Here is a 26,554-nt window from a genome sequence, read left to right on the forward strand (position 1 = left end):
CGGTTCTGATTCTTGAAGTTAGTGCCAGAAGGCTTCAGACCCACACCTGAGAATTTCTTCTTAGTGCTATTGTTCGAGACAATCAACACCTCATCTTTCTGATCTTGCTTACGAGTCTCTTCTTCAATACGAAGACGAGTGATCAGAGATTCCAAAGAGATTTCTTTGGTCTTATGCCTCAGAAGGTTTTTGAAGTCTTTCCAGCTAGGAGGCAGCTTGTCAATTATGACAGCAACTTGAAATTGCTCATTTAAGGGCATACCATCAGAAATGATCTCATGAGCAATTTTCTGAATCTCGTGGGACTAGGACTCTACTGATTTATCATCAGTCATTTGATACTTGAGGTAACGGCTAACAACATATTTCTTTGTCCTAGCTTCCTCAGTATCATGTTTTTTCTCAAGTGCATACCAAATTAATTTGACAGACTTGTATGGGTTGTAGTAATCATACATATCATCAGACAACTCATTCAGAATGAAATTCTTACATAAGTAATCACTTTCTTCTAGAGAGCTATTTCAATAGCCAGTTTATCCCTTTCCTCTTTTTCAGCCTCATCCGACACCACTAGGATGTCGGTTTTCAGAACGCGGGCAACCTTTCTCATAGTGAGGAAAAATTCCATCTTATGTTGCCATCGTTTGAAATTTGTTCCATCAAACCGAAATGGCTTGTTCAGGTCATAGTTGTTTTGTCCAGTAATATTATATATGAATGCCATTGCAGTCGAAGCGTCTTAAAGTTGTTGTTTCCGTAGCTTGCAGCAATTCTAAATGGCACGGAATAATACTTATTGGCTGAGTCACAACCAAGTCGCTCTCTTTAAGACGTTTCGTGGCACTGCCCAAAATGTGCAAGCAGACTATCAACCACGCCGTCCCCAGGATAAAACAGCCCAGTTCTCTGTTATCGAATTCCAACTGCACTGTAAGAACCAATCTCGAATACACCCACCACAATATAGGTACCAGTGCCAATTCTCGAAATTACCCACAATATGGCTACCCGTGCCAATTCTCTTCCCACAATACTGACTACTAGTGTCAGTTCTCGAAATCGGCTACCTGTGCCAATTCTTTACCCACAATACTGACTACTAGTGTCAGTTCTCGAAATCTCACTTTGGTTGCTTGTGCCAATTCTTAAGTGTCACGAAAAGAAATGGGAAGAAGGTTGTCGGAAATGCGTCAGCAGAATATTAGGGGGAGAAAGAAAAGTTGAGAGGAAATGCCTTCAACTTAGTGCAAGTTAAAATGAAGGGAGAAAGCCTCTATTTATAACATAAGATTTTTTTGTTCCTCATTTCTCCAATGTGGGACTTGAGAGCTTTTTTTTATTTTTTTTCAAAACTCTTCTATGTGGGACTTGGTGTTTTTTATATTTTACACCCAAAAGTTCCCACTAATGGTTTTCAACAAACCATGTTTCAACAATACCATAGTCCATTGATGAACATCTCCCAATAAGTAGTATGATAGTCAATTGTTCGACTAGGACATGATGGACTTTAGGGGATGGACAATTAAGTGTATGGTACCCAGGGAGAGATTGTTGAGTTTATTCAAATGTGAATTTTCGCTTTAGATATGAGGGGAGAAATGGAAGAGTTTTTAAGTGGAAAAAACCTATGAAACTATTGTTTGAAGGCCTCAATAACACTGAATCTTCCTGATAGTTAGAGGAGAGGCTTCGTGATCATGAAGGAGTCCAACAATATATTTGAAGCAAATCCTAACACATTGTTTAAAAACTTATTATTATTAAAAACAATTGATTCCATGAAACATCTAGAAAGAAAAGGGTTCTCCTCATAACACTACAATGAAATGCAATAAAACACACAGACATAACCTACTAATGTACCGAGACCATTAAGGCAACTCCTCAAGGTGACCGTCTTTATTTGTTCTAAATTGATATTGACTATTAATAAAGATAGAAATGCCCACATAAGTGAAACAATCTAATATTCTAACTACATCTCACAAGTCATTTTATATGCATATTATGTGAGATATAGGATAGGAAACAATCTTACATTCTAAATACATTTCACAGGTAATTTTATATACATATCATGTGAGATATATGATAGATGTCATGTGAATTTGTCTCTATGAAGAACTAGTTAACAAACAATTTTAGATAGACTAAGTTGGTTGACAACGAATCTTTTAAAAACTAAATGACATTTTAATCCATTAAATTTCATTAAAGTGTATAATAAGGTGCACTCTATCTTGTGAACTCATATTTAGTTCAATTTCAAGCGAACTAAACATATATCGTTATTGTTGGATATAATGTATGTTCAAGAACCAATTTGTCATATTTATAATAATAAAATTATATTTATTATTATCTTAATATCATATTTATTGTTTGTCAAAATAATTAATATAAATGTCATTAATTAAAATTAGAAACTTGTTATTATAATAATGAGAAATAAATCTCTTATAATTTTAATCTAAATTGTTTTTGAACATATGATTATTGAGCTTAAGACACTATTAATACAGATAGATATATGTGTAATGAACTTTATTAGATAAAGATTAATAGATCTCATTTATTAAATTACGCATATGAATGGTGGATATAGAGATATGACCATTGAACTGACTCAAAGGATAATTTCTAATGGTTAATATATTACCTTTGAATTGTCAATAGGATATTCTTATGAAGAAATATATATTTTCCTTAGAATTTAGATTACCATAGTAATTAACAAGTTATTTATTATATTTTGATATCGGACACCTAATGCCTTATGATATTAGTTGAATGATTATTAGGTATAATTAAATCCTTATAGAATTAATCAAGAAAGAATCCACCAACTCATGGTAATGAGTTTGAGCTCTATAGAAATAAAGACATTGGCCAAGAGGAATTGAATGAATGAAGAAATGAGCTTCTTAAGTCATCCACTACGAGTTAACTTATTAGATTTGACAATTATATCATATTGTAGAGTTAACATAGACTTATAAAGATGGAAGAAAATATTATATTAATCTTCTAATGGTTCTAAAGTAAAAGATATATTACTTCATTTCTATCCGGTCGTTAAGGAGTGTTGCTAGATGTCAACATTGATTAGTAAATTAATGAGTTAATTTACTGTCATTTAGTAATGAACCTACAAGGTCACACATTAACGAGTGTTCCGATTTTTGTTGGACGAGAAAATATTATTGATTAAATTAAATAGTTTAATTTTGTATATTTACTTTTAAGTGCAATATTATTGTATTTTTGCTAGCACCAAAAATACAAATAATATTATTCTGTCATCTTTAATAGAATTAAGTGAGACTTAATTGTAATATTTCAAAGGTTTAAAATTGATAGTCAATTTTGAAAACGAAAAACAAAAACGTTATGCTAAATTAATAGGTTGTTAATTGACACTAAATGTGTTTAAGGAGATTTTATATTTATATATTATAAACCAAAAACTATGCTAAATCAATGAGTGGTTAATTGACACTAAATAGATTGAAGGAGGTTTTGGTTTTATATATATTACTAGCGTGTCGGCAGTCACTTCGTGTCTGCCGACCCGCATTTTTTACTTTTTAGTATTGAATATTTAATTTTAGAGAATATATTACTTTTTTCGTACATGATATTATAATTTTTTTGTTAAAAATATAAAAATGAATTGTAATATTATTAAAAAATGCATTGGTAGTTTAATATATTTAGTGGATGTAACTTCCTCTAACGTTCACTTATATTTTTTATTGTATGGAAAAATAATATAATAATTATTAATTATAAGGGCAAAACAGGTAAGTAAAAATTATGTCATATAGATAATTATAATATGTTTTGGCTATATATATATATATAGTATATATATATATTATAGATAAACCAAAAAACTCACATGACATACATGGCAAAAAAGTTACGTAGGTAATATACAAGGAATAATATTGCTTTCTTTCAATCCTTTCATTTTAGTTTTGTTTGAAATATTATAATTTTATTTTGAGTTGAATTTTTGCTTCACAGATCAAGTGTTGATACAACAAGGATTGGTCTCAGTATGGATACGCGTGTAAGACCTTCATACTTTTGAAGGAGAACTTTTTGAAAGTCATCGCAGTCTCTTGAGGTATTTTTACAAACATTTTTTTGCCTACTTATTATAGTGTATCCATATTTTAACATAGATACATGAATTATTTTCCGTTGTGCATGTTTTGAACACGCTTACTAAACCTTCAGTTGGATTAAAAACTTTGAAATGTAATTGTTTCGCTAGATTAGAAAGTATTGCTGCTCATGTATGACTCTGTATGAGTTTTGTTAAACACAAAAGTCATAGAATAAGGAGAAGACTTCTCAATGTCGAGGAATTCATGATGTTGATGATTTCATGCCTAGAAATCGTGGATTGATTCACGACTTCTTATTGTTGATGATTTCATGCCTTGAAGTCATGTTAGTGACAATAACGAGAAGTTGTTGGTGACAAATACAACTTCTACATGTATTTTTGTGATAATGACTATAAGTCAGTATTGAGAACACATACTTCTACACACATTCTAAATCAATGCCTATAAGTTGGTAATGATCATCCAGATTTATGTACATTTTCTATATTTTTCATAGAAATCTTAAACTACATTCATGCCTTCTACAAAAGTTATATATTATTTTCTAGGAGAACCAATAATTGATAACAAATTTGATGAATGAGATTAATGTGTATTTAATCGGAAGACTAATAAGGTAAATCGCTTCACAACGAACTAATTTTCGGTTCACAAATTAGAATGCAAAATATAATAATAGTATTCCACAAATAAGTGCTAATTGCTATTTTTTGTGTGACTAATGCAAAGGGTGGATCTTCCTAGTTATTTTCTACAATTATAGTTTACTGAATATAATTTCTAAATAACATTTGAAGTTTACCCAAAGAAATATTAAAATACATAATTTGAAATTCTGATTTTCAATTATATGTATCCAACTACTCCACTAATAATTATAAAGTAACTAATAACTGGATAAGTAATAAATAAATATTATATAAGGTGTAATGACTTAACAAATTTAAGCTAATATTGGTAAATAAATATTCTTCCATCAATTACCTAATCAACTTTAACCTTTAAGCTGGAACTTAACCCAAAAAGTTAATTAATTTTTGTGACGCTCAGGATGTTACTTTTTTATTTCCATGCACCCTCATACTATTTAGTATTACCAATAATATTTTTTTCTATGTATATAATTATTCTTCCAACAAATATTATTCAAAAAATTGAACACTTACATTTTTGTCCAACTGAACTTAAGAGTACTAGACCAACAATTTGTAATCTTATTCTATGGCCTAAATAATATTTGAAAGCGGTAAACTCGCTTAACGCCTATTCCGATCCTCTAAAACAAACAGTACTATTCTCTCGCCAATTTCCCACTTACATTTCTTTTCCATTTTCCCTTTTTCTTTTCCTTTTTTCCGTTTTCTTTTCCTTTTCCCACTTTCCAAAATTGTAGCACTTACTTATTATAAATTTCAAAAAAAATGACCACAGATTAATCCAACGATAACCATCAAATCTCACCATCCAAACCATCACACCTAAACGATCGTTCCCTCTCTCTCTTCTCAACCGTTCTTCGATCCACAATATTCAACCAGATCTAACCCCACGCGCCTCCCAAACTGGACCACGCGCCTGTCACCGCCTCCTCCATCATGGTCGTAAGCGGAGGGAAGACTCTGAAGCGAATGAAGAGGAGAATCACTGCTGATTTCTACGACTTTCTCTCGTTTCCTTCTCCTTCCATATCTTCGTCGGAGAAATTTTCCGGCGGACCGTTCAGGACTAACGTCCGCTCCTTCCTCACAAAGCACGCGCTTCTCCCGCCGCCGTCGGCGCTGTTTCCTCACTTGATGACGTGGCAGATCCTCTTCCGTGTCGGTGATCTCACTGACGGTGGTCCTGAGTCGGGTCCGGCGGTGGTGTGCCTCGACGTGGTGGAGGAGGACGTTGCTAGATCCAGATCCGTGTATTGCGATCAGTGCCGAGTTTTTGGTGAGTTGACTCGCTGAGTTGTTGACCGGTTCTGTTTTTTGCTTCTCTGAGCTTTGGTTTCATCGTTTTTTCCGGTTTCACGCCGGTTACCGGTTTCCGATCACCTACTCTACTTTATTGCTTACTATACACGGGTAACGTAGGAGAAAAAAATGAAAACACGAAGAAAATGGAAAACCGTTTCATAGGATTCCCTGAAATTATCGTGTTGATTTCGTGAGATGACCTTTATTACTCATTTACAATCATATATGCATAGTAATGTATACAGTTAATGAATTATTAGAACGAAAATGACTGATTATTAGTAGTGTTAAGTGGATTGTGATTTATCGCCGATATAATGACGATAAAATGATGAGATATTGTGGGGTTAGGTGAATGGTGGGTGGGACCAGAATAATAGGGGCACGTGGAGGGGTAGGAAAGTGCCACGTGTAATTTTATTTTTATCTATTTTTATTTATTTTGGATTTGGAATCTTTTTTGGATATATATGTTCTATTTACTTGTCGCTTTTGCGTGACAGCTATTATTATGTTGTGGTCCAACTTTGCTTTCTCACTTTCCAAAGTGGACATAGTATATGTTTCGTTAAGGTTCGTTAAAAAAATGTATTTTGTTAGGGGACGTGTCTTTCAATTTATGCGCCACGAGGTTATTTAGAAATTACAAACATGTTATTTTTTCATAATGCACAATGTGGTTCGTGCACTAAATATGTTAGATCTATGGAAGATTTTCTTTGATTCCATTAGTGCGTGTTAATTGGGTTTATACTTTATGCCTTTATGGAATAATTGCTTTGATTTGATTAGTGGGTTAATTTGCTTATTATTTTTTGTTTTCATTTTGTTTACTTTTGTTATTACTATTATTAATTTATTACTGAATTTTGTCAACAATCGGCTTTAAGGGAACGGATTCAAGAACAAAAACAAAATTTATGTTTGATCTTATCACCAGACATTGATTAAGCATTAATTTGTTTTTTTGTTCTTTATGAGTATAATATATATGTAGTAATGTTTTTGTTAATCATTCATGTATATTATTTTTATTTAACTGTGATGAACTGACTGTTTAAAAATATTTACATTGTGAGTGTATACATTATTTTTTCTCTCCTTATTTAACTTCTAATAATTTTTTTGGTATAACCAAGGTATTTCATCACTTCATGAGTGTGAAACTAATTCCTTTCAATGTGTGTGAAACTAATTCCTTTCAATGTGTGTGATTTTCTCTCCCAGCAAGTGTTATGAAGCATTGACCTTTGGCCTAGTTTGATATTTGAGTATCTAGAGACCTTACACTACATTTATCACCACCTAGTTAGTATGTAACCTTTAATATAAAAACACTTACATTAATATGAATGAGTTTAATAGATTATATTGTTGATGACTTTTACTTAAAAGTCAATTATTGTAACATGGATATTTTGATAGTGTAAAATAAGTCTTTATACTATCTCCTCTAACCATTTTTAAATAAAAATAGATACAAAGTTGAAGAAATATGAATTAATATGTTAACCTATCGTTATAGTTAGTGGGCTAAGTTAAGATAATAAACAATGGTAAATGTTACAAGACAGAATGCTTGTAGAAAGCTGTAAATGGTTAATTAATTATATCTTTTTAATATTTTGAAATGGTGAATAATTTGGAACAAAATAAATTCTTTTTAAAATATCGATATAAAGGGGTGAAGGGAGGTTTAAAAGGGTATTTTTGTTTTTTTTTGTTATTTTCTGGGTTGAAGTTTGAAAATATAATACTGTGTATGTTGTTTAGGTTGGAGTGGCCACCCAGTGTGCGGAAAACGTTACCATTTTATAATCAAAGCTGATGGGAGCTCCATTGGTGGGTACCACAAGCCGTGCATGTGCTGTGGAGATATCCTGCATTTGTCAGAATCCAGGTTTGTAACCTTCTGCCACAGTGCCACCTAATAATAATAGGTTTTTTTGTGTTTCATGAAAAACTTGTCATCTTTTGAATTGTTTTCTTAACTGATTGTCAGAGTGACAGATACCCACTTGAGTTTGGGGATAAGTGGAATGAGAGTATGAGACACTGCTATGTGGGGTTTCACTGGGTTGTTCTAATTTAGTAAGGGGAGGGTAGCCATTGATGAGGGGGCTGAACTCAAGATTTTCTGTTTTGACTAAACATGGCATGAAAAGTAAATGAAACGCAAGAAAAAATGGAGTGGCCGAATGTGAGGATGTTAGATATGTTGCAGTGAGCATTGAGATATGAATAAGTTCAGGGTAGACATCTTTACAACTCAACATGTTCGCATATAAACCTTCAATGTTTGTAAAACAACTTCCTTTTGTCTTACGTTATTCATTTACTACTACCCTTTCCGAGTACTAATCTACTTATCGATTCATTGATTTTAGATTCAAAATTTAGAACCAAATTCTTCAAAATTAACCATTATGTATACATCCACATTGTAGCTATTGTGTTGATAGAAACTCAAAAATAACAATCAAGTCTTAGTCCCACTAGGTGTGGTCAGCTACATGGATTGAACGATATCATAATGTTTTATCATAAGTCAAGTCCATTGATAAAGCATTGATCTCTAAATCTTTGAAAATCGTTTTTGCCTATGATTTTTCTTGGCTTCCCTCCACCTCTATAAATTGGTCTAACCTCCATTTGATCTACACTCTTTACTGGGGTTTCTGATGGTCTCCTTCGCATATGCCCAAACCACCTAAGGTGTCATTCTACTGTCCTCTCGATACTAGGAGTGACCTCACCTTTCTCCTCAATTCATTCATTTCTAATCCTATATTGTTTAGTGTGTCCACTCATCCAACGCAACATTATCATCATAGTTACATTGAGATTATTCTGTTATTGACATTTTTATCGTCCAACAATAAGTCTCATAATATTGCGAGTTTTATAGTTGTGCGGTAAATTTTCCCCTTAAACTTAAGTGACACTTTTCTATCACATATAACATATAGTGCTCCGTCATTTCATGACTCGCTTTAAATCTATGGTTTACATTTCTCAGTGTTGGGTTGTAATCAAGTTGACAATAAAAAAAGCTTACTTTGGATTGTTTATCAGCGTTTTGGTGCAGTCAGTGATCTTACATTTTAGTTATTGCTTTCTATTTTCAGGTGCAAGTCATGCAACCATGTTACAACTACTGATGATGTTGAAGACTGGGTGTATCACCAGTTAGAGAACACGACTCATCTTTTACATGGTGTAGTCCATGCCAATGGTTATGGGCACCTTCTTCGGGTTAATGGCAGAGAAGGAGGCTCTAGATTCCTTTCTGGAAGCCATATTATGGATTTCTGGGATCGCCTCTGCAAGACACTTGGAGTTAGGTTAGGATTCTTGATTCTAATTACTTCTTGCTGGCTGTGTACAACTAAGTAATTAGTTATTGGAGCAAACTCCTGCTTTCAATTTCTATTTTGTCCGTTAAAGCTCTTGTTGTTACATGGCTGTCAGTGATGGTTAAGAATGATAAAGTACTTAAGAAACTAATTGTTTTTTAATTTAAAAGTTATGTCATGATGTGCTTATTTCAAAGTCAATGATTAATACAGTACACATATCTTGCTAAACTTTTGGGGAACTCAAAATACCTTAACATTCTTGAAATAGCAGAATACCCTTGTTCTGCATATTTCTGTTTATATGGATATAGCTTTGAGTTAAGCTCTTAAGTTCACTTTTCTACATGGGCAGAAAAGTTAGCGTGATGGATGTTTCAAAGAAATATGGGCTAGAGTACCGCTTGCTCCATGCCATTATGAAAGGACATCCCTGGTATGGTGAATGGGGCTACGAATTTGTCTCTGGCAGCTATTGTCTAACACAGGAAGCATATAAATCTGCTGTTGAAAGCTTATCGAATCTACCCTTATCGATCTTCCTCTCCAAAGGACAGAATCCCCACTCTCGTGTGAAGGACATGATTTCTTATTACCACTCATTGTCAGAGCATAAGCTTGTAAATATGAGGGACCTCTTTTGTTTTTTGATGCATTTGATTAATGATGCTCGGAAGACTGTTCCTAAGGTGGATGACATAAACTGCAAGAAGCGTCGACTTAATACTTCTGGAATTTCTGGTTCATGGGAGAAGAACGACATTGAACGTGTGAAGGAAGCCATGCTCAGAGTGCTGCGAGCGGTGTCCGGGTCCAATTGGGTGAGCTGGCGTGCTGTCAGAGGTGCTGTCTGCAAGGTGGCCTCTCCAGAGCTTCTTGATTACTGCCTTGGGGAACTGGAAGGAAAAGTTGTCCATGGTGGGATGGTTGTTAATACCCGATGCAATCCCCAAACTGGAGCTTTAGAGTGCAGGTTAGACTTCAACCTATTTCTGATAGGATGTTTTCCCTGGTATTTTCCCTTTTTGCGTCATAGTGACTCGGAAATTGGACAAAATTTTATAGGTACTAGGCCTCAGTTTTTATGATTTTCAAAACAAACTACTGCACTGCTTACTTTTACACATGATCTCAGGATTGTAATGCATTAGGGTAGTGCAAAGTATAATTTTTATAATTAATTTACCACTTGCTTGTTTTTCATGATGATCCAATAACATTCTTAGAGGTCGAACCATATTGATGCTCTTGTCAAACAAATTTGATTAGTATTATATGTTAGATTCTCTTCTGGTTGCTTTTAATCATTTGTCTAGTACTCTTGTCTGTATCTTTATGTGATGTAAATTGGTCTTGGTATTAATGTACTTTTGTGTTTCTATTTGCTGTAGGCTTGAGGCTGCAAATGATTCTTTCTATGGAATAGTCGCAAACAACAATTCCTCAGGTCTTAAGTATCCATCTGAAGAGAATCTCCTACAATGCTTGAAATATTTATACGAGTCTTTGCTTCACCCTCAGGTGATGCTAAGTTATTTTGCCGAAGATACGAGGATTCTTGCATTGAGCTCTGTTCAGAAACTCCTTGACTGCAAGCAATTTGTCAAAGCTTATAGTCCTGAGATGTTACCAGTGTCAGATATTTATAAAATACGCATCTCATGCCAGGTTGAACTTGTTGAGGAATCAGAAGATCCTGCAGCTAAAACTCCACCAGAATTAGTTGTGCTGCCCATGAATGCCACAGTGCATGACCTCAAGATAGAAGCAGCAAATGCTTTTCAAGATGTATATCTTATGTTTAGAAGATTTCAAGTTGATGAGGTACTTGCCCTTCGCGGTGTAGATGATTCCACCCAGGTCAAGCTCTTGCTAGGATCAAAAGAAACAGTTTGTGTGCGAGGAAAATGCATGGGGAAGAATGGATTGAGCAAGTTCCGAATGGAACGAGGACTTGAGAGGTGGACAGTAGATTGCAGCTGTGGGGCTAAAGATGATGATGGGGAAAGAATGTTGGCTTGTGATATATGTGGTGTGTGGCGGCACACCAGGTGTTCTGACATTCGTGATACTCATCCTGTTCCGGCACGTTTTGTTTGCCCAAAATGTCTGAACTCTGACTCAAAAACTAAATCTAGTGGGCACTGCAAAGATGAGACTGTGACTAAGGTTAGCACTGCTACTAGTTGCTTTGGAAAGGGCTTGCCAGTGCCTCATGATGTTCGTTAAGGTAAATTTACTAGATGTGCATAATAAAAAGCTCTTAGATTACCAAAAAACAAAGCTCTTTGGTTTCTTTTAGTTTGCTATGGCCTGAAGCAAAGATCTTGTACATAACAGATAATCCTTAAAGATGGCTTCAGGGACAGGTTATGTTTTGTTTATATTGTAGGTTCTAACTTTCTTGGTTTATTTTGTATATAATGACTGATGCAATCATGGGAACACGTGGGGGGAAATTCTCGAATGGTACTTGAAATAGTGTTGTATAGGGGAATCAAACCTAATTATACTTAACACCTCTTTTGCTTCAATTACCTATATTTTGCTTCTTTGATATCTTCCATGGGTGATTTTGATTATACTTACCTTCTTTGGATAGGTGAGTGTAGCTTTTGAGATAAGAGTGTCTAATTTGATTAAGTGATACTGTACCTCGTTAGTGTAAATTTTCCTTTTACTTAAACTGTCTGAGTTGATCAGTGTAAGAAAACAGCATTTTGAAGAAAAGAATTCTGGTAATGTGTTTTTTCTAAAAGTTATACCTGTTTAATTTTTTATTTTATTATTATTTCAGATATATCAGATTTTGCATAGATTCATAATCTCTATACCTCATTGGCTTTGGGCATGTTTGAAAAACACGTACCTTATAACTTTGTGTCGTGGTTAGATTCCTATTATTGCATATAAACAACACGTACCTTCTTGCTCATACCTCATAATTTACGTTGTTTTTTACTTCAGTCCATCACATATTTTTGAAGTAATCTATCAACTTTTTGTTGTAAGCTCTAATAATTATGGAAAATGCGTCAAGCCGACTTTTAAAATCGTGTTCAACCCGTTAACGTTTTTATAGTGTGAATAACCATTTATTATTAATTTCTCCACAATGCCCATCATCCTCTTCTCAAATCTAGCATTGTTTCCATCTGCCTATTGAGAAAATGACAGGCTCGCAGGCCCAATTAGCTCTCCAATTAGAATATCTTAATGCAACTTATTTGGACTAAGAGCAAGAAATATGCTTATCCATAACAAGAAGAAAAAACTTGAATAACGGGTTCTAAAGTCATAAGGTTATGTAGTGTCATTAATCTACAGATTGTTTTTTTTTTTGAGTTCGAGTGGGTTTTCCATATTAGACATTAGGGATTTAGGTTTGAAGTGCTGATTACCTGATATGCGTAAGAACTGATATGGAAATTGGGGCCATTAAGGCTGGTGACTCAGACGAATCGATCAGTCAGATCGGCTGAGTTAAGCAATAAACATGTCAAAACAGTGCATTTTTGTTAAGTTATAGACTTATTTGTGCATTTTTATTTCTGTTAAATAAAAAATCTACAATCGATGACATTTCAACTTATTTATAATATTTTATTATAGTAAAAAATTTGGATGCTTAACTACGTACTTATATTATATAATATTTTTAAATTTTAAATATATAATTATTAAATATTTATAGTTACTATTATGAATTTTGTAATTTAACCAGTCCAACATGTTATTCACTAGTCCAACTTGTTATTCACTGGTTTGAACATCTGCCCCAGTACCTTAATCAAATCAATAATTGTTCCTAATTGGAATGAAGATGATGTATTTATGGCTTCCAATAGAGTTTATTGATAGAACTAGGGGTGTAAGCGGTTCCGGTTTAAACCACAAAACTGATAGAACCGAACCGAACCAAACCGCGAAATGTGGTTAGGTTCGGTTTCGCGGTTCGGTTATTTTTTTAAGAAATTGTTTATGTTCGGTTCGGTTTATGGTTTTAGAAATTTATGAACCGTTAGAACCGAACCGCATATTAAAGAAATATATACTAGAGATTAGAGAATAATGTTTTATTATTGTTTAAATTATTCAACCAATTTTCTAGCTTAAATTATCAATTTTTGTATGAATTGTAGTATTATATATGTTACTAAATTGTTATTAAGTTAATATTATATATGTTATTAGTTACTAAATTGTTTCTTAGTGTCTTATGATTTGAAACATATTTTCTAACTTATGTGATATTAAGTTTGAAACTAACATATATCATATATTGTTATACATGTATTGTTACATGTGTTACTAATTATGAAATGTAAAGTTATAAATGTAACTATTATATATTTTACTAATTGGTATATATGTTACTAATCATGAATTGTATTGTTATATATGATTTATATTTTTTTATAATAATAGTAGTAATGTTTATCCTTTTATGGATAAACAATATCTCTTGTAATACATTTTGAATTTTCAATTGATGCAAGATTTTTTATAAAAAAGGTAAATGGAAAAAGAGTGGAACCGAACCTAATCATTCAAGAGCGGTTCGGTTCTTATAGTCAAATTTGCGGTTAATTGAGCAGAACCAAATCATATATTTTGATCGATTCAATCACTAAAATGCACCAGAAACTGAACCGAACGAAATATTTACACCCCTAGATAGAACTTCTAGAACATTCATCCCAAATTTGCTAAATAGTCGTTCAATATATTTGGAGGACGGATTTTGGGCCTAAAATATTGGGGTAGCACCCTAGGAGGAACATGTAGGATTTATCGTCCTCTTTTTCCTTTCCCTATGTCTTTTCCTTCTCTTTTATATTTACACATATATAATTGACTCAAGTTTGAGAGATTTATTACTTGGCAACAGATTTTCTTTCATTTTGTAGGACTATGTCTTATCTTACAAAAACAGGAGGATCGAGGTTCATATCCCAGGAAAAAGCATCGGCTAACTCTATGCCTGCAGCTATGGTAAGACAGAGGATGTAAGCGTTATCCGGAATGATTGGGCATAAAGCGTCTATAGGTAGTTTTTTAAGTTCGCCGTTAAATCCTAGGGCTCAACCCTGAACAGGCAGTGGAAACTACCAAGCTTTTCAGTGGAAACTACCAAGCTGGAGTAGGGTAGGGGCAGACGGATTTCCGGTGGAGCGGTGAAATGTGTAAAGATTAGAAAGAACACGAACGACGAAAGCACTCTGCTAGGCCAACACTAATACCGATAGACAAAAGTTAGGGGAGCGAATGTTATTGGATACCCGAGTAGTCCTAGCCGTAAAAGATAGATACTAGGCGTTGTGCATATCGACCCATGCATTGTTGTAGCTAACACATTAAGTATCCCAAGTCATTTTTTCTTTATCTTTGAGCATAATAATAAGAAATTTAATTAAAACGACAAAAAAAAATTTCTATAACCACTTGCATGATATACTTCCCTATAATTCCACATTGTTTAAGCAATTCATGTACATTTTTATTCTAACCCAACAACTTTCAAAAGTTTCTTAATGAAACTCACAACCTAAGGATGGAGTTTATTCCAAGTCATCCACATTGGTAGGAAAAATTATCGGGATAGTGTAGTTTGACTACACTATCCCAGCTTTAGTGCACCTTTTGAATTAATTACAGGTTTGGGACCACAACGTAATCAACAGAATTTCTAATATGAAAATGTTTTACCGCGATTTCATGGATCTCGTGGACCTCATCCACGACATTGCCATGAAAGTCATTGAATTAATTACAGGTTTGGGATATTTTTTTGAAACTCGTGGATGGGATCCACGACTTTGGCAAAGTCGTGTACCAGAGCCACGATTTCACTGGAAAGTCGTGGACCACATCCATGATTTCCCTTTATTATTCTCTCTCCTCACTGAAATCGTGGATAGGGTACACGACTTCCAGTATCGTGTACACGGTACACGAGTTTGCATGGGTTATTTCGAATTGCACCTATTTACGAAACGTTTTATTTGTTTTTATTTTTATTAATTTATAAAAATAATGTATTTTGAATATGATAATTTTAGTTAAATGATTATTTTTGTATTTTAGTATGGTAATTGAATATGTTAAATGATTAATTTAAATTAATTTAATAAGAAATTTGGAATTGGAATAATTTGTAATTTAAAATTAATGTAATAACAAAAATGGAATTGGAAAAGGAAGAAAATTTCATAAATTGTAATTTCAAATTCAAAAACATTTAATTAGCGGGAAAAAAAATCCTAATGGCGTCTATGAGATGATGTTCCACATCCAGGTGCCTTTCTCCTTCGAGGTGGTTGGACTCTTAGTTGTTGTTGTTGCGATTGATTTTGTCTTCCACCTCTAACCAGTTGTGGCTACTCCTCATCTTCGTCTTCACTATCGTCATCATCTTTTGTTCCACATCCAGGTGCCTTTCATCGTCATCGTTTGTTTGTGAAGGCATTGTCGGCTGATAATATTGTTGAGAGTTGAATGCCGAGAATGGAGTATTTGAAGTAGTGCCAAACATTGATGACATTCCTTGAAATTGTGAAGATGATGGTAATTGAGAAAATGAGTAGTCACCCATTGCTCCGTAAGGTTCAAACCCAAACGGATGTTGTTGTTGCTGAGGAGCAGGAGTCTGAGTGTATGCCTGCGAAAAAGTATCCGTCTGAGTTTGACTCTCATATTGTTGATATTCAGGTACAAAAGGCATTTGGAACTGTTGTGGAGGAGGAGCTTGGATTTTCCGTTTTTTTTTGAATTCGTATTTATTGGTGTATTTATGTGTTGTATTTTTTTTGAAATGTGAAATTTGAATCCGAATTCAAATTATTTTGAATTTTGAAATTTGAATTTTGAATTGTATTTAATTTTGAATCCGAATTTAAATTTGAATTGTTTGAAATTTGTTTCAATTTTGTGTAGTAAAATATTTAAATATTTAGAAAGTGTATATTAAAATTGATTTGTCAATGGTGTATTAAAATTGATGTGTTAATGGTTTATTTATGTGTTGTATATTAAAATTGATGTGTTAATGTACTAAAATTACACCACTTACAAATAATTACACAAAAGTGGGATATTAAAAAAATTACAAATAATTACAAAAATTTAAGTGTTAATGAATAATATTTAGAAAGTGTATATTAAATTGATGTGTTAATGGATTGTATTTAGAAAGTGTATATTAAATTGACGTGTTAATGGATTGTATTTAGAAAGTGTATTTTAAATTGATGTGTTAAGGAATAATATTTAGAAAGTGTATATTCCGAATTATGTATGTACACAATTGTATTACACATATTATAAAATTACAAAAAATTACACAACATTGCACAAAATTACAAAATTACAAAATCACACAAAAGTGGGATATTACATCACTTAGTTTTGCCTTGAACTTTGTCCAACTTCGGTACTTCTAAAAGGGCATTTCTTCCTATTGTGTCCTTCACTCCTACACCACCCACATTTTTTACTTTGTTGGGACTGAGAATCATCCATTTCATTGTGTATACGTGTAGTTTTTGGTCTTCCAGTACGGTTCCTACGCATAAGGGGATTAGGAATGAACGTTGGACCTAAGTAAGAAGGCCAATATTCTTCATTTGCAATGGGTTGAAACTCATGTCCATAAACCTTCTGTAAGTTCTCTAACCTATAAATCGGTGATATAAATTGGCCATAGTCTAAGTTCAATGATGCACAAGTAGCAATAACATGTGAACATGGCAATCTAAGTGATTGAAATTCCCCACAATCACACCAGTTGTCCATTAATCTAACTGTGTATACTCTTGCGTATCGACTACCACCGGTACTAGCAACTTCGACTTCCGACACTCCTGAATCCCTCGAAAAATTTCGTACAATATGGCAAGTAGCTTTTCGATTATTTTCATTAATCACCTTACTCAATTCTTCGCAATAAACATGACCCGCCCTGATCATGTTATTTGCTTCATTTCTATGGTGTAGAAACCAGGAGTTTAGTCTATGATATGTTGCTCTAACAAGTGCAGTAATAGGCAAGGCCCTTGCTCCTTTCAGAACCGCATTTACACATTCAGCCAAATTCGTCGTCATATGGCCATACCGTCTCCCCTCATCATATGATTGCGTCCATTTTTCTTTTGGGATTTTATCTAACCACGCTGCCGCCTTAGAGTTTTTTTGACGTAATACAGCAAGCATTCTCTCAAATCTTGGCCGCATCAATTCATAGCCTACAAAATATTCACAAAAATCCAACATACAAACAGTTTCACATAATTGACATTCATTTCAACACTTACCCATTTCAATGACTTTTTCTTTCAGATCATTATCTCTGAACTCCTTGTTGAAATTGCTAGCAACGTGGCGGGTGCAATATACAGAATGACCATCACACCATTGAGGGAGCTCAGTACGTAATGCACCTAATAAACCTGTACCCGTATCTGATATAATGCAAATATTTGGTTGTGGGGTAACATATGTCCGAAGATTGTAGAAAAACCATTCCCATGCCTCTTTGGTCTCTCCTTCTACAATCGCAAATGCTACTGGAAATATACGTCTGTTACCATCTTGGGAACTTGCTATTAACAAAGTTCCAGTATACTTTCCAGTCAAAAACGTCCCATCAACTTGAAGGATTGGTTTGCAAAAACCGAATCCTTCAATGCACGGCTTGAAAGCCCAAATCACCCTATCAATAACTAATGTATTATGTTCATCAAGGTTAGATGCTGAATATCTTACAATTGTACCTGGTGCATAATATTGAACAGCATTCAACCAACGAGGTAACTCGTTGTATGATCGCTCCCAATCACCATAAATTTGGGACATTGCTATTTGTTTAGCAGTCCAAGCCCTCCTATATGTGACCGTATAACCAAAACGAGTTACCACTTCCTTGACTAATGCTTTGATTGGTATACCAGGATCTTCTGATACTAGTTGCACAATGCAGTTTGCGATGAAAGATGAGTTCAACTTCGTGTGATCTTGTGAAATATTAGTGGATACACAAGTGTGTCTTCCACTAATTTTTCTAATCTCCCAAATATCACGCTTCAAACTTTTTGATGCTCGAAGTCTCCATTCACACCCAACACCATAATATTTACATTTTACAACATATCTATCTGGCCTAGACTCATCCACAACGTAATCAACAGAATTTCTAATATGAAAATGTTTTACCGCGATTTCATGGATCTCGTGGACCTCATCCACGACATTGCCATGAAAGTCATGCATGTGGTCCACGACTTACAGGGACCTGACACCTTGCAGGGAAATCGTGGATGTAGTCCACGACTTTCCAGGGAAATCGTGGCTGGGGTCCACGACTTTGTCAAAGTCGTGGATCAGGTCCACGAGATCCACTAAAATCTACCCCAATCCCGTAATTAATTCAAAACATACACTAAAGCGGGGATAGTGTAGTCCGTAATTTACCCATACCATTATTATTCCAAGTAACTAACATTCCTAAGGATGTGTAAGAGAGAGATAAGAAGGCTTGGCAGAAAAACATGATATAAGAGAAAAGTGATGAAAATATAAGTTTCATGATATAAGAGAAAAGTGATGAATACAAGTTTGTAACACCATTGGTGCAAGAACATAAAAACAAAATTAATGAAAGGAAATGATGCTAAACTTCAACTTGCTGACCAAAAAACCAAATGGGAAAAATGAGAAGGGCAACTTTGCTTTGTGCAATATGCATGTGACTCAATGAAAAAAATATATGTTAAGCATATATAATAAACTTCTCATGGGTAAGAAAAAAAACTAAGATAATCAACGTTTCTTTGTTGTCCTTCTCAACTTCCTTTCTGTACTATGATTAGTCACTTTGTTGAGTGGTTGAGAAGCATAATTTCTGAGCTTTTGAAGGATCTTCCGTTCACAGATACGCAGCACCAAAGAATGATACACCTTTTTCGCACTAACCGAACTACACCTTTCCAATGCCTCAACATGATCTTCTATTGATTCTGAACCATACAGACTCTCCCTCATATCAGCAAGGGATATCAGAGCATCACATACTTTATTAGTCAGCAAAAACTTCTTGCTCATGTTAGATGCTTTATTTGGGAAGATTTTATCGTACAAGAGAGTGGTTTTACTCGATTCATGACGCTTCCCCGCAGTTGATACCGATAGGTCCAACTCATGGTAGGCCTTATCCGACAATAGCATGATGTATAATAGGATGGGGAGTTCAACTTGTGGTTCTCCATTAAATGAGATCTCAAAATATTCAGAGTTTTGGATGCCACATGCAGAATAGCCTAACCTTCTCCAAAGGGAGACTCTTGCTCTACCGTGGCGGCTAGAAAACAATGAAGAACACCATTTAAGTACCAGTTCCAAATCAATGTTCACAATGTCATAGAGATTATCTTGCTCAGTGAATCCATATCTATGAAGCAAAGCAGCATTACCCAATAGCCCATAAGTATTGAATACCTGAAATGCAAGAGGAAACCGTAATTATTAAAGTACCTTCAAGGGAAGAATAGGAGGTCACTATGTTAAAGAAAACTATGTCTAATTGAAGGTCATTGAACATTTCAAAATTGAAATCAGAGTATACTTTGAAACTATCAAAAGGATATAGATAAATAAACATATACCACTCAGAGGTTCATACCTATGAAATTTCGTGTAAGGGAACATTTACCCACGGAACTTAAGGAAAACCATATAACTCAAAAGAAAATTCTTACCTCGGCTCCACTGCTGACATCTTTTATCATAATCATCTCCAGCATTGAAGGATCACCTCCTATATCTGAAGAACACTCGGAGTCACTAACGTGAGCAGCATCAAAATCAGTCGCATCTATAGAGGAATTTTGAGCCAATGCTTCTTCATCAGTGATGCTCTCATCACTGTTATTACCATCAACATCATTGTCAGATTCATAGTTAGAGGGCGTAGCAGTGAAATGCACATCCTCAGCACCTGTTTTATGATTGAACCTGGAGCACATATGACAGCATAGACACCATTAGAATAGGGAAGCCGTGAAATCAGGAATTCAGGGTCATACAAATAAATCACTGTACACAGATTAAACTCCATCAAACTCTAAAAAGTTTTCTTATTACTCATGAGCTTAAATTAGAATCACAGGCGGTCCACGATGCACCATTTCAGTTCTTGAAAACTATACCAACAGAAACAAGCTTTAGTTTCTTGATAGAATGAATTTTCAGCATGTAGTAAAGACCCCAACTACCACCTAAATGAGATGGGAGAATTACATGCATCCTTAAAACCGCCTTTTTATATTACTTCACATATTTACTGTAAGTAAAACAGGATATCTAGATCATCTCATAAGATTTCATAGTTAATCAACATAAACCACAAGGACAATTGAATGCGAGTTTATAGTTTTCCATTTCAATAGCCTTTTCATTCCTTACGAATACCAAGAACGCACGCTTGAATTCTCAGAACATAGAACAAATCCTATACAGCAGTTTCAGTATAGTTTTACATCATATTGAAGCCAGTGGTTTAAACTAATTTTGATTTATTGGCCTTGACAATCTGGTGCATCTAGCGATTGCTTTTTTACAACCTTGGATGCCTAAAAAGGTCAGAGAATGAAATATTGCCATATTACTTTTGCAGAATACGACCATCCAGGCGAAAGGGGGGAATGTTATTCACTTGATAACAGTAGGGATTTTTCTCTAGGTGTATTAGAACCACAGTTTCTAAACGAGACACATATGGCTGAATATACTATGGCATTGACAACACATCATGTATATCATTTGTCCATGAGTGCTTTCTCCTCACTAGAAAGGGAATCAGAATCGTATTCTGTCATGAACGAGATACACCAACTAGATTGAATAGTCTTCATACATTTGAGATCTTTGAGTCAAATTGATTGCAATTAGCATGTTAAGGACTATAAGTGTATAAATCATCTAGGGACTTGAGTTTTATTGGACAAGGCAATGTTAAAAGATAATGAACAGAAAATAATGAGGAATTCTGAAAGTAGAAAAGAAAACCATGGTAATCAACAGAGGCTTTACTTACATATCAGCCAATGGGACCATGCCAGAACCATGGTAATCATCTATCTCAAAAGATCGCGAAGAAATAAGACTTCTTGCAGCAAAGTATTGCTCTATACCAAAAAAAACTGGGTTAAGCTTTGAAGGTGCTAAATTCAATAGGGGCAGGATCCTCTCTTTCCAATCCTCATACATAAGAGCTTTATCTTCTTGCACTTCCTGTCTAAAATTATAAGAGATCAGATTTTTTTACAAAGGAAAAACCAACATAGTTTTGTATTTTAATCACTAATTTGATGCCAGGGAAGCTTGGAATGAGGTATTTATAAAGAATAATGTGCAGTGTGCCACTCATAATTTATCCGATATTCTGCTAGTTATTTCCTTTATGATTTAAGTGTCCACTCGACAACATAACCTAATTAATAAGTATCCCTATTCACTTGTAATCGTTCAAGTGCCTTTTCAATGTATATAGCAATGAAATCTTATAGAATGCACAATCAGTGAACCATGCCGCACTATCCAAAAGACGTAAGTTCCATTTCGATAGATACGCAGCACCAAAGAATGATACACCTTTTTCGCACTAACCGAACTACACCTTTCCAATGCCTCAACATGATCTTCTATTGATTCTGAACCATACAGACTCTCCCTCATATCAGCAAGGGATATCAGAGCATCACATACTTTATTAGTCAGCAAAAACTTCTTGCTCATGTTAGATGCTTTATTTGGGAAGATTTTATCGTACAAGAGAGTGGTTTTACTCGATTCATGACGCTTCCCCGCAGTTGATACCGATAGGTCCAACTCATGGTAGGCCTTATCCGACAATAGCATGATGTATAATAGGATGGGGAGTTCAACTTGTGGTTCTCCATTAAATGAGATCTCAAAATATTCAGAGTTTTGGATGCCACATGCAGAATAGCCTAACCTTCTCCAAAGGGAGACTCTTGCTCTACCGTGGCGGCTAGAAAACAATGAAGAACACCATTTAAGTACCAGTTCCAAATCAATGTTCACAATGTCATAGAGATTATCTTGCTCAGTGAATCCATATCTATGAAGCAAAGCAGCATTACCCAATAGCCCATAAGTATTGAATACCTGAAATGCAAGAGGAAACCGTAATTATTAAAGTACCTTCAAGGGAAGAATAGGAGGTCACTATGTTAAAGAAAACTATGTCTAATTGAAGGTCATTGAACATTTCAAAATTGAAATCAGAGTATACTTTGAAACTATCAAAAGGATATAGATAAATAAACATATACCACTCAGAGGTTCATACCTATGAAATTTCGTGTAAGGGAACATTTACCCACGGAACTTAAGGAAAACCATATAACTCAAAAGAAAATTCTTACCTCGGCTCCACTGCTGACATCTTTTATCATAATCATCTCCAGCATTGAAGGATCACCTCCTATATCTGAAGAACACTCGGAGTCACTAACGTGAGCAGCATCAAAATCAGTCGCATCTATAGAGGAATTTTGAGCCAATGCTTCTTCATCAGTGATGCTCTCATCACTGTTATTACCATCAACATCATTGTCAGATTCATAGTTAGAGGGCGTAGCAGTGAAATGCACATCCTCAGCACCTGTTTTATGATTGAACCTGGAGCACATATGACAGCATAGACACCATTAGAATAGGGAAGCCGTGAAATCAGGAATTCAGGGTCATACAAATAAATCACTGTACACAGATTAAACTCCATCAAACTCTAAAAAGTTTTCTTATTACTCATGAGCTTAAATTAGAATCACAGGCGGTCCACGATGCACCATTTCAGTTCTTGAAAACTATACCAACAGAAACAAGCTTTAGTTTCTTGATAGAATGAATTTTCAGCATGTAGTAAAGACCCCAACTACCACCTAAATGAGATGGGAGAATTACATGCATCCTTAAAACCGCCTTTTTATATTACTTCACATATTTACTGTAAGTAAAACAGGATATCTAGATCATCTCATAAGATTTCATAGTTAATCAACATAAACCACAAGGACAATTGAATGCGAGTTTATAGTTTTCCATTTCAATAGCCTTTTCATTCCTTACGAATACCAAGAACGCACGCTTGAATTCTCAGAACATAGAACAAATCCTATACAGCAGTTTCAGTATAGTTTTACATCATATTGAAGCCAGTGGTTTAAACTAATTTTGATTTATTGGCCTTGACAATCTGGTGCATCTAGCGATTGCTTTTTTACAACCTTGGATGCCTAAAAAGGTCAGAGAATGAAATATTGCCATATTACTTTTGCAGAATACGACCATCCAGGCGAAAGGGGGGAATGTTATTCACTTGATAACAGTAGGGATTTTTCTCTAGGTGTATTAGAACCACAGTTTCTAAACGAGACACATATGGCTGAATATACTATGGCATTGACAACACATCATGTATATCATTTGTCCATGAGTGCTTTCTCCTCACTAGAAAGGGAATCAGAATCGTATTCTGTCATGAACGAGATACACCAACTAGATTGAATAGTCTTCATACATTTGAGATCTTTGAGTCAAATTGATTGCAATTAGCATGTTAAGGACTATAAGTGTATAAATCATCTAGGGACTTGAGTTTTATTGGACAAGGCAATGTTAAAAGATAATGAACAGAAAATAATGAGGAATTCTGAAAGTAGAAAAGAAAACCATGGTAATCAACAGAGGCTTTACTTACATATCAGCCAATGGGACCATGCCAGAACCATGGTAATCATCTATCTCAAAAGATCGCGAAGAAATAAGACTTCTTGCAGCAAAGTATTGCTCTATACCAAAAAAAACTGGGTTAAGCTTTGAAGGTGCTAAATTCAATAGGGGCAGGATCCTCTCTTTCCAATCCTCATACATAAGAGCTTTATCTTCTTGCACTTCCTGTCTAAAATTATAAGAGATCAGATTTTTTTACAAAGGAAAAACCAACATAGTTTTGTATTTTAATCACTAATTTGATGCCAGGGAAGCTTGGAATGAGGTATTTATAAAGAATAATGTGCAGTGTGCCACTCATAATTTATCCGATATTCTGCTAGTTATTTCCTTTATGATTTAAGTGTCCACTCGACAACATAACCTAATTAATAAGTATCCCTATTCACTTGTAATCGTTCAAGTGCCTTTTCAATGTATATAGCAATGAAATCTTATAGAATGCACAATCAGTGAACCATGCCGCACTATCCAAAAGACGTAAGTTCCATTTCGATTCTACTTCTCATAACTGACAAAAAAAAAAAAAAAAACAAGGTATTTATAAAGAACCCAGTTACCTATATACATAAAAGACACATTAATAAGTAAAAACTCAATAAAAAAGCAAACAGTGCCATATAGTATGATTAATTAACAAATACAACCATATACTATCATGACTCTATACATATTTAGTTCTATAATACAAGGTCTACCTGGTGAAGCTCAGTACCGCGTAAAAGCTCGTTGACTTCATTAAGGGTCCAAACCAATGGCACACACTCTTGGTAAGTCAATAGCTGAAGGTACCCAGCCCAAGGGGAATCACCACCCAAACTTCTCTCATACATGATAGCAAATGCTAAACCCAAAAGACCTTCCAAACCAGCATCTTCAATGATGCCACAAGCACCACTAGTCTTTATTGTAAGACAAGCTTCCTTTGGCATCTTGGCCACAACATCACCTTCCTTCAATTCACACAATGCCCTCACAGCTATTCCCTCTTTTGGGGTATCCACAAATTCCAATGCATCACTCCATTCGAATCCTTTGGACTTCATCCATCTCTTGAATGCCCTCAAACGCCTACAAAGTAATATTTTCATATGATGCAGCATATAGTGAATATGTGTAGTAAATCAAAAGTTTGTCATGATTTGCATTGGGAGTACATAAACATTGCTTAGTGATGACATAAAGTTTATATCTTAAATGGTGGGTGTGATAAAGATTCGATTTTTAACATACCCTTTGTGTTTTTTCTTTTTGTGCTTAATTTACATGAAAAATGAGTGAAAAAATAGAGAAAATAAAGATACCTGGTTGCCATAGGTAATGGAGGGAAATTAAGGTAATGTTCTTTAATGTTGAGAGAATAGGGTTTGAATATGCGAAATCTGGTGTGGAATCTTATTCTAGTATGGCTGAACAGGATTGGAACATGTAGTAATTGGTGTCATGGCCACTGTGTCTGTTAATGTTGTTCTGTCAATTAAGGGTTTTAGGTTTATCAGATTCTACCAATGGCCCAATGAAGATGTTACAGTTTCTATGGGTTTGGGTATTTGGAGTTGAAAGTTGAAACTCTCACAATGTTGATGGCCCAGTAAGGAGGCCTGCCACCTCATTTTGTTTTTTCTTTAACCAAACACACAGTATGACCATTTTATTTTATTTTTTTATTTGTCATTTACCAATTTTCTTCTATTATTTATTTATTTTTTTTTGGGTGATTCACCCATTGCCTTATCTGCCTTCAAATTTTGGGGAGTACATATCCTCTCTCATATTGTGTGTCACTCCATATGTTATTATGATTGTGATTGGTTGAAAAAATATATTTAAGTTAAAGGTTTAATTATTAATTATTTTTCTAACCAATTACAACTCATAATACATGGAGTGGTATAATATTATGGGATAGAAGATGTCGTAGGCGCTAACTTGTTGCCAAATTTATTATATGTAATATAATTATCTTGCTTATCTATAAGATTGTTCATTAGTGCTTTATTAATATACAACAATCTATATGAGGAAGTAATGTATTTTAGGTATATTGTTAGATGGATAATACATTTGCTTTTGCACATTTAACATTTTGAACACTATTAATATTAAGGAAAAAATATATCAACTTAGTTCAATTTAAATGAACAAACAATAATATTTTTTTTTTTCATTCTGTGCATTATAAGAGCTTGAATAAGTTGGAGTTTGCATTAGTCATTAGATGGGTCGAGGACTTGAAGAAATAGGTTGAGTTCTATTGAGACATTACTATTTTGCCTATGGT

General features: G+C 34.4%; 3 protein-coding genes across 3 annotated transcripts; 1 reads left to right on the plus strand and 2 right to left on the minus strand.

The window, feature by feature from the left end:
• On the plus strand, window positions 5,529-12,001 carry LOC109346184 (PHD finger protein At1g33420-like). The gene is made up of 5 exons (XM_019585599.1): window positions 5,529-6,080; window positions 7,880-8,006; window positions 9,235-9,450; window positions 9,818-10,435; window positions 10,854-12,001. Exons 1-5 carry the CDS (start codon window positions 5,741-5,743, stop codon window positions 11,689-11,691), a joined length of 2,139 nt encoding a protein of 712 aa, XP_019441144.1. The 5' UTR covers window positions 5,529-5,740; the 3' UTR covers window positions 11,692-12,001.
• On the minus strand, window positions 16,864-18,315 carry LOC109344713. The gene is made up of 2 exons (XM_019583464.1): window positions 17,775-18,315; window positions 16,864-17,705 (listed from the first exon to the last, which is right to left on the minus strand). Exons 1-2 carry the CDS (start codon window positions 18,313-18,315, stop codon window positions 16,864-16,866), a joined length of 1,383 nt encoding a protein of 460 aa, XP_019439009.1.
• On the minus strand, window positions 19,066-25,675 carry LOC109346185 (ribosomal lysine N-methyltransferase 3). Its single transcript, XM_019585600.1, has 6 exons — window positions 25,578-25,675; window positions 24,972-25,344; window positions 24,242-24,438; window positions 22,905-23,160; window positions 22,108-22,644; window positions 19,066-19,416 (listed from the first exon to the last, which is right to left on the minus strand). Exons 1-6 carry the CDS (start codon window positions 25,586-25,588, stop codon window positions 19,279-19,281), a joined length of 1,512 nt encoding a protein of 503 aa, XP_019441145.1. The 5' UTR covers window positions 25,589-25,675; the 3' UTR covers window positions 19,066-19,278.

Source organism: Lupinus angustifolius, chromosome LG04, assembly GCF_001865875.1.
Source record: "Lupinus angustifolius cultivar Tanjil chromosome LG04, LupAngTanjil_v1.0, whole genome shotgun sequence".
Lineage (NCBI taxonomy): Eukaryota > Viridiplantae > Streptophyta > Magnoliopsida > Fabales > Fabaceae > Lupinus > Lupinus angustifolius.